The sequence below is a fragment of the Eutrigla gurnardus genome (genome assembly GCF_963514095.1).
Source record: "Eutrigla gurnardus genome assembly, chromosome: 3".
In the NCBI taxonomy this organism is placed as follows: Eukaryota; Metazoa; Chordata; class Actinopteri; order Perciformes; family Triglidae; genus Eutrigla; species Eutrigla gurnardus.
In genome coordinates this window covers 16,472,626-16,486,852 of record NC_139917.1, presented here as the reverse complement: position 1 = coordinate 16,486,852, position 14,227 = coordinate 16,472,626, and the positions used below count along the sequence as shown (strand labels likewise).

Here is a 14,227-nt window from a genome sequence, read left to right as displayed (position 1 = left end):
GATAATGTCACCTCTGCTTTGTATTTAAGGTCCCTGAGTTTGATAATACTACTTGGACATGACTGAATGTTTGAAGCAAAACGTTCTTCAACCTATTTTTATATCTATTTAACTTATAATTACTGTCATTATTTACTTATCTTTATTAACCTTTTTGCATCAACAAAGGGTGAGGGCTTAAGGTAAAAAAAAAAAAAAAAAAATACATATGGAGGGACATTCATTACATTTGCATTGTATTTGTGTGTTTTTCTGTACATAAAATATTATGGAAAAAATATATTTAGCTCATTATGAAACATTTGTAGTATTGTGTGCAGCTGTGTTAGCTTTGCGACATAACATGCATGAAAAGATATAAGAAAGAATAAATAAAATGCCACATGACATATAGCATATTATATTTATTTTCCAATATGCATATTAAATGATCATCTGTGTTTTTATTCTTTAGATTCCCATGGCATCTCAAAGTTGGCTATTAGCAAACCAAATATCTTCTGAGCAAGGAATACTTCAAATATTTCAGTGCAAAACAGCTAAAGCAAGTTAATTAAAATAAAACACCCAACCCCCAAATAAAAAAAAAAAAAGAAAATCATGTTTTAAAAAGCCACTAACACATAAATAAAACAGAATGCCTTTTTATAGAAGAAACCCTTTTTTATGTTTAGATGTAGGTTCCCTTGTTTTGCAGCAAAGCATCAACTGAAAATGTCCACCTCATATACATATATGACTATAAACATTGTGTATATTATAATATAATCCTGTTACAATCGGCAAGAGGTCCATGTTAATCAAGTTCTAATAGTTACATGAGGTGAATTTCTGTCCATCTGAAGTCATAGAGTACTCAGGGTTTCTGCGTATTAGCAAACTATAGTTTGTTGGCTCCATGCAGGCTTTTATAGATTTTCATTCCTGTATAGTCTCAGATTTACCGTCACACGTGCCTTGTTATAGGCAGGAACCTTGAATATTGCATATGTGACCTCATGTAAGTGAAGGCGGGGCACTCAAAAGTCAGTCAAAGGAGCACTCTCTTCTCCACAATCACCGCTCGCTGTGAGTGGATCAAACACTGGTTGAAAAGGCAACGTTTTTAATCTGGCATCATCTAAAACACGACAGCTGAAACACTCAATTTCAAAAAACGCAGTCACAAAGTCATCCGCTTACTTAAATTGTCTCATTCATCCTTAATTTTCATTACACATTTTTTCATCCTTTCTTACTCACTTATTATGGGTGAATTTTAAATAAATTAAATTAAAAAACACTTGACTCACTGTTAAATCTTTTCTGTCCACACATTTATCTTTCTTTCATTTCAAAACATTCTGAATTCTTTAACACGTCTTTCTCTCTGAATGTCTGGATTTTAATCCAACCTCATAACCAACATAAAGTCTACTTTGGTGTCTACTTGAACATATAATCTATGTAATCTACATCTCCAGTTTTACATTCCTGACTTCCTACATGACATCTAAAGCTAAACTTACAGAACTCTCGCTAACTACGGCTCTATTGTATGTATGTTTTACTTTTCTTTTCAGTGTCCTGCTACTATTTCAAACCACAGCAAACAGTCATCCTAACATACACACACTCATCAGGCGCATACAAGAACGTCCAGGACCGTGTAATACGTTAAATCGTCAGTACTGGAGTGCAATGAAGATGTACCAACATTAGAGACACACGTAAAGATTCAAAGACACAGACGGGTCTTTTCTGGCCATTTAAAGTGGAGGAAAAGCCAGGAGAGTGAACTGGAATTGAAGATTAAAGTGTTCTTGTTGTGTTGTGTTGGCTACTGGGGGAGTCCCTGGTTTTGGCAGGTTTGGGAGATGGCAGGCAGGGATACTGGTCAGTTTGTAGTGGGGAAGACCATTCCTATTCCAGGCTGTACCTGGGTTAATATTTGACAGTGGGGTCAGAGTGCGAACAGATAAGGCCGGTGTGAGAACGATGAGGAAGTCACTCGATGCAAAGAAGGTTCAGTGATTTAGAGCATGAATGATTTCCTGCCGAACAAAAAAACAAAAAAAAGAAGCTATCTCAGAGTTTCAGTAGTTACAGGAGTTGAGCGTGGCATCCAAGTCTCTAGCCTCAACAGTTTATGGACCTGTAATTTGGCCCTTGGTCTTGTTCCGACTCCCTCTAATCCTCCATGGCCCTCTGTCAGCAGTCAGAGACTTCGGAGGTGTTGGAGTCGCTGGTGAATTTCCTGCGTTGTCTCACAGATTTCTCCTCATCCTGCAGAGAGTGAGAGGAGGATTGTATTTGACCTGTTCATAACTCTGCACACTATTTACACATTATATGAAACAAATATAATGAATCAGTGGATAAAACATTTTGATTATCATGGCCACTCTACCAATTTTACATTTGTAGCCCTGCTCCTGCTAAAGCTCTAAGAATAAGAAGAGGAAAAATGACAATTCTCTCTGTTCCGATTTTCTACCTGGACATGATAATGTTTCAACAACAAACGTGGTGTCCATTTAGAATAACAGAAGAAATGGGATAGACATAATGGTGTGCATGTATTATTATTATTTTTTTTATTTTTATGTCAAGATGCACAATTCTGACATCTTCTCTCCGGATTCCGATACCTCTACCTGCTCATTTTTACAGACCAGTTACCAGTGCTGTCGTTTCCCCAAATAAACAATCTGGAAACAATCTGGAAACCTCTGGATGGAACTCATTGGAATAAATTCAATATAATGCTGGGTTCACACTGGATGTGGAAGGGCCGTGAAGCTCTGCGATTTCCGGTGGCCTAATAAAACAATTTGGCTGTCCAATTGATGATCTACTACAAGCATTATAAATGTTATATTATTTATGATATAAATGATCTCATTCTAATAAATGATAATAATCCCCTCCCACGCCATCACATAAAAAAGAAAATGTTTATACAGTGTCACTACAGTTCAATTTATTGAATTTTTTTTTAAATAGCGATTTCACCGTGATTATGATCTGAACATCAGTATTGGCAGATTTTGGCCATCGGCCATCAGCAAATCTGATGACATTAGCAGACTGCAGTGGCCCATGTTAACTTGTTGTGTTGCAAGAGGCAGCTTGCATACCCAGCGGCTGATTTGGAGAAGAAGGTAACGGGCGCTGTGCGCTCTGTGGTTGGGTTCATCTTTCTTTTCAGTGAGCAGCTGTTAAGCTCACATCTTGAATGAGGAAGGCAGAGATACTTACCTTTGTAAAGAAAAACATGCATCTAAGTAGTTGTCTCCTTTATCATTAATATTCTGAAGAGGAGGCACATTGTGATAGCGCTCATTTTTGTTTTGAGTCCCGTGTTCAGCCCCTTGTTCCAGTCTACTATTGTATTGTGCTAAGTTGTGTTTTGTGTGAAGGACCCCGTCGTAAACGAGTTGTGACAACTCAAGGGGCTTATCCTACGAAAAATAAACTTCAACTAACTACTGAAAGTTTATGTTTAATAAAAACACAAGAATGTTGTATTCTGGTGAAAGACAGCCCTATTTATGTTTGTATTCATTATCGCATTTGTAATCGCTCTTTATAAAAAGAAAAAAGGTAGCTGTAGCAGGCCAAAAAGGCTATTGAAATTGTTATTTAGGCACAAAAAAGGGGAATAAATTAAAAAAAATAAAATAAAAATCGGTGCATACCTACAAATGTGATACTGGCACTGAAGAAGAAACGGTATTTAATATGCAACGGTGACGTCATGTTTTTGTGTCTGCTTACAGTCTGAAAGACTCCATTCTGAGCCCACTCTCCAGGGGAGTGATCCTCAGTGTCATCTGCTTCTTCCTCTTCTTCCTCGCCTTCCTCCTCTCTCACCGTGTCCATCCCGTCTTCCTCATACTCTGTCAGACAGTCCGACTCCTCAGCTGAATGGAACAATTTAGAGGATTTGTTACAGAGAGGATTTATTGTGTGACTGACCCACCTGGTTTAGATAGCAGCTATAAAATATCAGGGACATCTCCCACTGTATTTCAATAAAACAGACCAGGTGAAAGCTATGACCCTTTATTTATTACACTGATTAAATCTGACACGACCCTGAAAGGGAACTTTATATCTATAGGAGGAGACATTTACCGTATTTTAGCCACTATAAAAATAATTATTTCTGGATAAGAATAATGAATTGACAGGTGAGCGTTTACCGTCAGCAGCTACGTAGCTTTGGACTGGCTCTATTCTGGATACAATCTCTGCAAGGTCAGTGAAGTCCGCTCCAGGACACGTGCAGGACTACGAGACAGGAAATCATCATTATAGGCCGACGTTATAATGTTGATGGGGAACATTTATGTATGTATTTATACATCAACCACTTTACATATCCTTTGTGGTGTGTGTACTGCTCTTACGTCAGTTCTCTTGCTGTCGTTGTAGTCGGCAGAACGGTGGTCCTTCAGCATGTTCTCGATAATGTCGCCTCGGGCCCAGCCAGTAAACAGCAACTTGCCGTGCTGATAGCCCACATCCTGAAGTAGTTTAAACAGAAATACAAAGCATTTCATAAAGCAAGTAGGCACTTTTTTCGAGATGATGTGTTGCAACTCTGAACAGATTCCAACATTTTTTGTTGGCAACATGACGAGCGTGTTAAAATGTGCAGTTTGCAGCATTTTATCATGTATAGTATAATTATTCTATACTTCAACAGGACAGAGATCTTGTAAACTGTATTTCAGATGTGCTGCTGGGGTGGACTGCATTGCATGTTCAGGCTGAAGCCGTTCAGAGCGAAAGCCCGTTCTAAAGGGGTCGATTGCTTAGGTCCTGGTGTTGCTGGTTGCAGTGTTGTTGGGGGCGTGCCCGTTCAGAGCGGGTCAATTGCCTGTTCCTTGAAAATGCTGCCTGTACTCGAGAACCGGTGAATAAACGTTGGGATGTAACGTTAGTATATCAAGCATCCAGAAGCAAAAGTGGACTGTGGACAACGAGCAGCGGCCTGCGATGGCCCCATGCAGACAACATATTCAACTGATGTCTGAAGCTCCGCCCCTGCTGCTGCACTGAGACCTATTGCTTGTTTATTAAAAGTGTATTCATATTGAACGTGTCACGTGCACCGACTTTGACCCTGCACGTCCCCAGCAATACAACCGCCATGTGTGAAGTAGATCGCTTCTCGAGACACGTAAAGGACACAGACACACATGCATACAGAGATTCCTTGCTTCATTGTTTGGTATCAGATGGATTATTCTATGCAAACACAACAGGAGAACAGCCAGAGCTTGCAGCTAAAGTGGAAGGTGGAATGCCTTCTCCCTACTAGGAGCTCTTATTGTACTTACCAGGCATTCACACCTTTTCAGGCACTGGTGAAACAATACTATACAATCCAGATTAGAGTGACACATATACACGGCACCAGTTTTTACAGGAATGTTAACAGTAGAAGTATGCATTGATGTGCGCTTGCATGTATGCGATTGGCCAATGCACTTTGCAAGATGAAGCCACAATTTTTGTTTGTGGGACAATGCTGGCTTCATTTGTCGGAGCCCCTTGAATCTGCAATCACACTGCGTCAATGTGATCTTGCTGGCATGAATCAAATGCACATGGATCTATGCCTGTGAAGCAACATCTTCTTTGCAATAATGTTAACACCAACAACCACCATCAAACAACTGTGCCCTCATTTGGCATCGCAGTTAACTTGTAATGTTTGCAAATGCTAGATATCACCAAGCAATATTTATGATATGACTCACATAGATCTCGTCAAATTTGCCGAAATCCATGGTCTTGAAGCGGTCGATGGGCGGCCTGATGTACTCGCAGTAGGCACTCTTCTTCACCACCTCTAACTGCCGCACACAAGACACATAGGCCAACCGGGACTGGATCTCTGCCATGTCTGGCACCTGTGGAAGAGGGTGGTATAAGAACCTAAATTCAATAAACCAACAGAAATATTTCTTAATCTGCTCAGCAGAGAAAATCCCCACTTCTGCATATTGATTAAAAACTCAAATGAGCTACTCTATATTTTAAGATGGTGAGTTAGCAGTACCTTGTGCTGTCAACCCATACTTTACCTTTACTTTCTCAGCCCAAGGATTGATCCGTTTCCACAGCAACCACCAGCCAGACAGGCAGTCACCATAGTTACAGAGGTCGGTCTCGTCTTGGCTACCCACGTCGATGGCAATGACTGTTCTGGCACCCATGTTCCTCGCAATGTCCGCTGTTGGATGTGTAGCGCGTTCCCCAGCATTCACACACATGCGTACAAAAACAGCACGACAAAATCCAGCAGCAGAGATGGTAAGAAAATGGATCCTGTATTATTAAGCTTGTCTCAGGATAATATATTTAAAGCTTTATTTTAGGAGTCACAATGACAAAACAGACTTACACCACAAAAACACCACTTTAAGTTGTCAGACACACTCCAGAGGATTTATAGCCAATTAGCATAGACAGAAAACCCCTTTTTTCCCAAGTATATTATCCTGGCCAACGAGCACAGGGCTGGAGGTCGCGACCATTCTCATCAACTTTGCTTGTGTTAAAATGAGGGCAGTGAGCATGTTTGTGGTGTTGAGCCTTTTCAAAGACAGGAAAGTAGGAAGACATCACACAAGCCCAACACACTGATCCAGAGTGTCAAGAGCAACTGCAAATGTAGCTGATCAAGCACACACTCTTCAGGGAGAAGGCAGAGGGACAAGAGTCAGAAATAAACAGTTGATTTCACGAGGCACCCTTTAGTTGGATCAATCTTTGGGCCCTGAAAGCACCATATTTCACAAACCTCAACAATGAGTATCACTGGGACATAAGACATGACTGTCGCACAAACGAAATTACAACAGCTCAGTCCGGAGCTGTGTGAAATACAGCTGTGTTTCATCAGAACATTCTTGATCAGAATTACACAGAGAGACTCGGGGGGAGTTTTCATCTGCGCACCAAAACTTAAAGATTGAACTTAAGTTTCTACAATAAAATTTGATGTGGTGCATTGTTAAAAAATGCTTTTGGGTTGTGAAGATGCATTTCATGGTCCGCAGACAAAAAACAGCTCCTTCCCTCTCTTAACAGACTCCATTCATTTGTCCTCTGGTTGAAATGGAAGCAAATACTGATCCTTTTAAAATGAAGCCTCAGAGTAATGAACAATAATTGTAGGGCTGGGCAGTGGAGATCATTATCACAATATTAAGAAGGATATTTCCTGATATCAAAAATTACACAACCTGACAAATGTATACATAACCTCATAGAAAATAATCAAAAGCTACAATTGGCTTGGAGTCATTAATTTGGACAACAGAATGATAAAATCATATGACCACATGATTCTGCTGAAAAACAATAAAGGATAATATTGAATCATTTCCCAGCTCTACAGAAAAGTGTTCATTTCAACATGAGGGGAACCAGACTTTAAATCTCAAAGCAGACCAGTGTCTTACGGCATTAATAAATAGCAACAAATCACACTATGGTTTCAATGTCAGAAACCTGTAATTGTTTGTTTTGTTTTTCTTTTAATTTGATGCAATGCCTCCCTTTTTAATTTGCCCCCTTTCTGACACCAGGCTGTTTGACCGACAAATACAACAATCCCATATTCAATGTGGTATTAGTTTAAGTGTAATCTCGTCATTATATACAGTTGAATCCACATATAACTCTTAATGCTGACTTTTCCCCCATCTAGTAATATGGACGATTCCAGGGCCTGATAAATAGTTTCCTCAGTGAGCTTACTCAGGTTTTAGGATAATTTTTTTGTGGTTGATTCAGACTGAATTTGTCTTAATTGATGGTTTGAACTGGCTCAATATTCAGATGGGGAAAACTCAGCACACTCCTCCACTGCCACCTGACTTTCCTCCATTAGCATTAAGACTAGCCCACATCTATATACTTACCCAGCCTATAAACCCCTCATTATAATCACTCCCTCACTCCACCTCCCTACTTCCTCTGGGGGACAGGGGTTTGGTGGACATTGAGGACTGTGTGTTGGGGGGGGTACCACCTCTACTTGCCTGGCAGGTTGTTGATGTAGCCACCATCCATTAGCAAGTTGCCATCTTTGGGGTCGCAGAGAGGCGGCAGGTACCCCGAGAGGGTCATGCTCGCCCGTACATAGCGCCACAGAGAGCCTGACACACCAGGGAGGGAAGGAGGGAGGAGGAAGGGGGGAGGGATAACATCTCAATAATGTTTGCTAAATGTTTTTCAGGTTAGTGTCGACACAGAACGCAATCCCAACATCAGAGGGAGGTCGGACAGAAGAAGGTAGCCGATCCCTGCAAAGGCTAGGACTGTGATTCTGCCCACCTTTCGACTCTGTTGTACACCACGGCAAACCTCATTACCTTGCACAGAGACCCTGTGTGACTTGTGCGTAAGGTAAGGTAAGTAAATGGCAACCATCACAGAGCACCAAGGCTGTTTGGATCTCCAAGCTGTGTCCCAACATCCACGCTTTATGACATGCGATCATATGAATTTACTTCTTTCTAAAAACATAATCCGCAGATACTAAATTTTAAAATTGAAACCAATCATAACCTGAGGAAAATAAGTTTGAAATATTGTAATGGACAGACAGAGCAAGAGCAGCAGCAGACGTTGTGACAATGCTTGGAGATCCTTCACCATGAACATGGCAGGAAAGCACCCAGCCTGCCCAGTCCTGCAGTCCAGCTCAGTGCCAGCAGGGGGCAGGAGCAGGACAGGTGCTGCATGGGTTGGAAGGATAAGGAGCACCACAGAGAAAAGCGAGGGGTGCATCTGTGCACGGAGTATGTGTAAATGCTGAGGAAGAAGTATTTTACTGAAATACGACTTGAGGTAAATTACTACCTACAGCTTTCAATATGTTTGTTGGAGTTTTTATTCCATTTGTAAAGGAGCTACAATGCAACAACAGCAGGATCCAGAACACATATTCCTGAGTAATAATAAATAAATAATAACGAGAATGAATGAATATATATATATATATATATATATATATATATATATATATATATATATATATATATATATATATATATATATATGAGAATGATTGGCTCACAGTGTTTAACACTGGCATGCACATAGAAGCAAGCAAAGCCAGGGGAGAGGACAGGTGCTGTGTAGGAGGGACTGGACATGTTCTTGTAGGTAGAGATGATGGAAATTAAATGGTAGCAATTTCACAAATACCTCCTCATGGGAAACAAGCTGCAGCTAAGTCCAAAGGACAGGCCCATTGAAACGCGCAATGATTCACAACAACAGACAGATGCGGTATTGACATGGTGCAGGCATTCTCTATCTCCAGGGAGGGTCACCTTCAACGGCTTCAGCGTTCCTTGAATCAAACTACTGTCAAGTCTTGATACCCGATCTCACACTGAAAATACAGCTAAATCAAAACCACTTTAGTTTGATTTACATCAGCCATGCTGAGCTACCTTCCTTTAAGTAACTGCATTTCTGTAAAAATATATCAAAATAAGCAAGTGAAGTGATGCTTACAAGCCACAGCTTTGTAGTTATAAAAGGTGAAGGTAAATGTTTAACAATATAGGGGTCCAGAAGAAGACATGCATCTCTCCATGACCCATGGATGTCAAGACATACATAACCTCACACCTATTAAGAAAGTGAGTGTAAGTCAATGATTATATTCAGAGGTGGCCCCAAGCAAACTGGAGAAAGTGTGCTATGTGTGTGAATCTCAAAGCCAATTGGAGTAAATAGTATGTACTTTTGGCCAGTGAAAGATGAGGCACTAGTTGGATCAATTCTAAGACAAAAAGTGGATTTAGTCTTTCCTTCCAAACCATGGGCTCCAATGTCCACCTGGTCAGGGTGGGGTTTGTTACAAGTGAGAACTTGGGAGGGTGAGGACAAGAAAGAGGAGGAAGATAGCATAGTGGCTGGTTGTCGACTCGGGGATGGGGGAGGAGGTTTTGGTGAGCGGGTGTTTAAAATCTGACCTGGGACATTGTTAACATAGCAACCGTCCACAAGCAAGTGGCCATCCTTGGGGTCGCACAGGGGAGGTAAATAGGGGGTGTAGGAGGCGCTGGCTCTAACATATCGCCAGACGCAACCTGTCAGGAAATGGAAATGGAGAAGGAGGAACACATCAAATATGGGCCGGACTCATGTCACAGATGAAAAAAAAGAGAGCAGGAAAGACAGAGTAAAGAGAGAGAGAGAGAGAGATGAATGCTGAAAAGGAGAGGAATAAGAAGGGAGAGAGAAAGAAATGGAGAGAAAGAAACGCCCGCAACATAGAGAAGAAGAGTGCAAGAGGCTGCCAGGAGCAAGACAGAGAGGAAGGGGAATACAATATCAACAACATTGTTCACTTATGGCTACGGTTTCTAACCAAATGCAGGGAATTCTTCAGGGAAGCCAATTACATATAAAAGTATGCTCTATGGCCAACTAAATTAAACTATTTGAAAGGCTGATTAAGGAAGTGTGATAGACTTTGTTGAGAATGATGACAAAATACCAAAATATCAACACAATAACATTGACTACAAACGGCATATATAGGTTCAGTATAAACAAAACCAGGCTTTGATATAAATGACAACAAATGTGTCAGATGAATGACACCAAGATGCAGGTAAAGTGGCTTAACCTAAAAACAGTATGTTGGTTTGATGTGTTCATTAATCAGATTAAAAAAAGATAGCATTAGCGTTGTTAGGTAACTTGTCCGATCAAGCAAGGTGGGAGAAAGACAAGCAGAGAGGGAGAGACAGAAAAGACCACAAGAGAGAAAGATAAAGGAGAGAAAGAGAGAGAGAGCCCGTCATTTCAAGAAGTGCTGTTTGGCGTTAAACTAAATTCTTCAAAATGCAGACTGAAGAGAAAACTGCAAATTAAGGAAAGGAAAAGGAAAGATTTGCGATTTGTGCATACGTTTTCTTAGACCTCAGGCTGTCAGTCGGGTAGTTTTTCTCTTTGAAAAAAAACCACAGGATGTAATGAAAACTCATGACACTGTGTGCCTTACACCCATCAAAACAACGTACAATTCTTCCTACAATTTTTTTTTCCAATGACTGGAGCTAAAGTGACATTCAGAATAGCTCTAAGCCAACGATGTTTGACAAAAACACACCAGAAAAACTACAGAAAGCACAGAATGGTGATGAGTGAGCAATGTGGGATGTCATTAAGGAGCAATGATGAAAAAGCAGGGTGGAGTGTTCTGGATCCTACATGTTGACACAGACATGGGAGGGGGGTCAGCGACTACACGTTATTTTGTCTATGCTGTAACCTATGGATCGGTGGTCTCGCTCTCTATGTGCAGAAAGACCTGATCTAAGGTAAATATATAGGGCATAATCTGGGAGTTTTAGACATAAATGTGATGGAGACAAAAACACTGAGAAATCTACAGCTTGAATAATTTAGTGTATGAAAATTAATAAGTTAAGGAGGAATACGAAGAAAAGTTCAATAGAGGCAGAAAAGAAAATCAATATATAGGACGATTGGAAAAATGAAAGAAAGCAAAAGAAAAAAAAAGAAGAAACTAGTGCAGTATAAGTGAGAGAGGAAGATGACGGGAACAATGAGAGGAAAAGGCTTTGCTCCAGCAGTTCATTAATTTACATGCCAAGACGCAAACATAAGCAAGCCCCTCAAATCCAGTGATCAGCCTGAATTATAACTCAATTCTGATTTCAAAATATTGCCATTAGAAAGAAATTAGCAGTGGCTTTATTTGATGCACAACACAACAAATTACAAGTTGGACTTCCACTGATTATGCTACAAATTTTCATGGCATAGCAAATAGCACACTGGATTTGCGGGGTTGGTGGTAGGGTCCTTTCAGGATCTACTTTAATGTTAGTGATGGTGCATTTTTTTACGCAAGTCAAACAGAAGACATTTATTTCTGTAAATACGGACACAAGCGTAGAGACATCTCCTCAATGTTGTCTTTCATACATATTTAGTGAAATCGAAGCCCTTGGCTGTGGCATACTCCAAACAGGATTGTAAGTGGCATGTTTACTGCAAAATAGTGTGATTTCAACTAAAATGAAGCAATACAGTTGGGTTATTTCACACTCCCTTACATCCATAATATGTTTCTTTTACAAAATCTCCTCTGAACCTTATGTTTTATAGATTATAATCATTACATTTTACTTGTATACTACAAGTTTTGTGAGGAACTTAAATTGTCTACCTGTCTTCTAGCTGGTGGACACAATTACCTAGTATCCACATGAAAACATAAATCTATGTGCATGCGGTTCCGTCACTCTAGACGATGCACAGGTCAGTACATGTTTTGTTTATTGCCCCAAGTTGTGCCTTGTTGTATAAAAAGTAAAAATGCTACAGTGCCGCATGCCATATATCCACTTAGGTTATAGCTTTAGTTACTGTGCTATTGTACTTCTTACGGACTGCTGTGTGTACTGTTTTGAAAAATAGATTGATAAAATTAAAACACACATTAGATCTCTGTCATTCGAAGCAGCATTATTAAAAGAGCTGTGTTAAATGTTGACATAAGCAATTACTCATGCCCTTCTGTGTGTTCCCCATAGAGCTAGCACTACCTTGAGCCTTTTAAACACTCTACTTCAAAAGGAGCTTATAAAGCTTTAAAAAAAAGAAAGAAATAATTACTGCCAATCACAATAGCGATATGATAAAGGGGCACGGCGGCCACTGCAGTCAGCTCAGCTGTCACTTACCATCCTGGTGAACACGCATGGCCGACGCTGTGATGTCAGTGGTGACGTTGAAGTACGGCAGCCACAGGTCCTGGGGGCACAGAGGGTCTTTCAGTATCACTGTCATGTCACAATTGTTTTCCCAGTGACTGCTTAAAAACACTACCATGTTGTATTCAGGCAGACCTTAGTGCATGAACTTGAAAATTTGCTTTGTACAGCAATCCCTCACCTCAGCCTGCTTGTCCTGGAACACTTTATAGATGCTGGTGTTGAAGGCAGAACCAGAGAACATGGAGGTGATAGGATAGGTCAAGTCCAGGACTGTTTTGAATACCGAGTTCATTGACTGTTGAAAGACAAATTACAGAGAAATCGGACACAAGTCTACTGTCTATGACCTATTATTGTTTGCAAAGTTGGGTTTCCGCTTATCACCATTTAATTCTCCTTTTAATACATGGACAATGAATTGAAGGTTGTTGGGTAAATGTAACCGTTTCCATTTTAAGACAAAATTCAATGAATGGATATAGATTTTTTTGCTGTACCTTGGACCACTCTCTGGCTCTCTGTTTGGTTCTGACAGCACTCCTCTCCTCAGCATACAGTGCACCAATGAACGAGCCAATTGAGGTCCCACCCACTATGTCAACAGGAATCCCCGCTTCCTCCATAGCTTTGATCACACCCACATGAGAGCAGCCTCTGTACGGTGGAAAACACTAGATGACTTCAAATATTGTAAGCTGAGTGGTACAAAAAAACTTGTGAAGTTCCTTTGATAAAGAGTACATTTTCATGATCAGAATTAAGTTAAGATAAGACAAATGTTTTTTTGACATTAGAAAAAACCCTTCCCTTCCATTACCTTACAAAATGGTAACATGAAGGGGATTTTAGGGCTGCTGACACATTACATTATATTCATGTCAGGTGGGTGGCTTCTCACCTAGCTCCCCCTCCTCCCAGCACAACCGCAATGCTGTTTCCAGTCAGGACTCGGGCCAGCCGAGAGAAATCACTATGCCTGTCTGCAGTTTTCTCGAACACCTTCTCATATACATCCCTCTGAACAAACATAGAAAATTCACATGGAAATACAGTACAAGCAACACCTTTCTATGCACATATTTCATGTTAGAACGCCAATTGTGATTTGGATTGGAGTTTTTTTTTAAAGCTCAATGTAGTCACAGATACATAGCATATATATGTAGCACAATCTCATAAGAAACAGATAGAAATGACAGTAAAGTTTGCTTCGTACTAATTTACTGGGACTGCGTCTGGAGAAGACCCTGCGGGGACACTTGAGGTGCAAATGACCGGAGCACCAGCTACGCATGTTGAGCCACTCAACGGTCCTGGAGGGGCCCGGCCCATCCTCTTTGTGCAGAAGCACCAGCTGCTTCAGCGCCCGAACTGCTGTGTTCTCCAGCATCTGCTCCAACTGAAGGGGAAGAAAAGAGGATGAGACAAAAGTTGGCAGATAGAGGAGATGT

The 14,227-nt window shown here is 40.6% G+C and overlaps 1 protein-coding gene across 3 annotated transcripts in view; it reads right to left on the bottom strand.

Moving 5' to 3' along the window:
- Nucleotides 1-389: 389 nt before the first annotated feature.
- The window catches only part of pnpla6 (patatin-like phospholipase domain containing 6), a 29,291-nt gene continuing 15,453 nt past the window's right edge, over nucleotides 390-14,227 (bottom strand). The window contains exons 25-37 of one of the 3 annotated variants that reach the window (XM_084005565.1): nucleotides 13,993-14,175; nucleotides 13,675-13,793; nucleotides 13,274-13,430; nucleotides 12,955-13,071; nucleotides 12,744-12,813; nucleotides 9,996-10,112; nucleotides 8,046-8,162; nucleotides 6,081-6,229; nucleotides 5,754-5,906; nucleotides 4,395-4,511; nucleotides 4,188-4,275; nucleotides 3,760-3,905; nucleotides 390-2,265 (exon numbers count right to left, since the gene is read on the bottom strand). In XM_084005565.1, coding sequence (XP_083861691.1) covers nucleotides 2,191-2,265; nucleotides 3,760-3,905; nucleotides 4,188-4,275; nucleotides 4,395-4,511; nucleotides 5,754-5,906; nucleotides 6,081-6,229; nucleotides 8,046-8,162; nucleotides 9,996-10,112; nucleotides 12,744-12,813; nucleotides 12,955-13,071; nucleotides 13,274-13,430; nucleotides 13,675-13,793; nucleotides 13,993-14,175 — 1,608 coding nt within the window. In that variant the 3' untranslated portion in view covers nucleotides 390-2,190. The remainder of the gene's footprint in view (nucleotides 2,266-3,759; nucleotides 3,906-4,187; nucleotides 4,276-4,394; nucleotides 4,512-5,753; nucleotides 5,907-6,080; nucleotides 6,230-8,045; nucleotides 8,163-9,995; nucleotides 10,113-12,743; nucleotides 12,814-12,954; nucleotides 13,072-13,273; nucleotides 13,431-13,674; nucleotides 13,794-13,992; nucleotides 14,176-14,227) is intronic. The other 2 variants (XM_084005567.1, XM_084005566.1) reach the window with 2 other exon arrangements.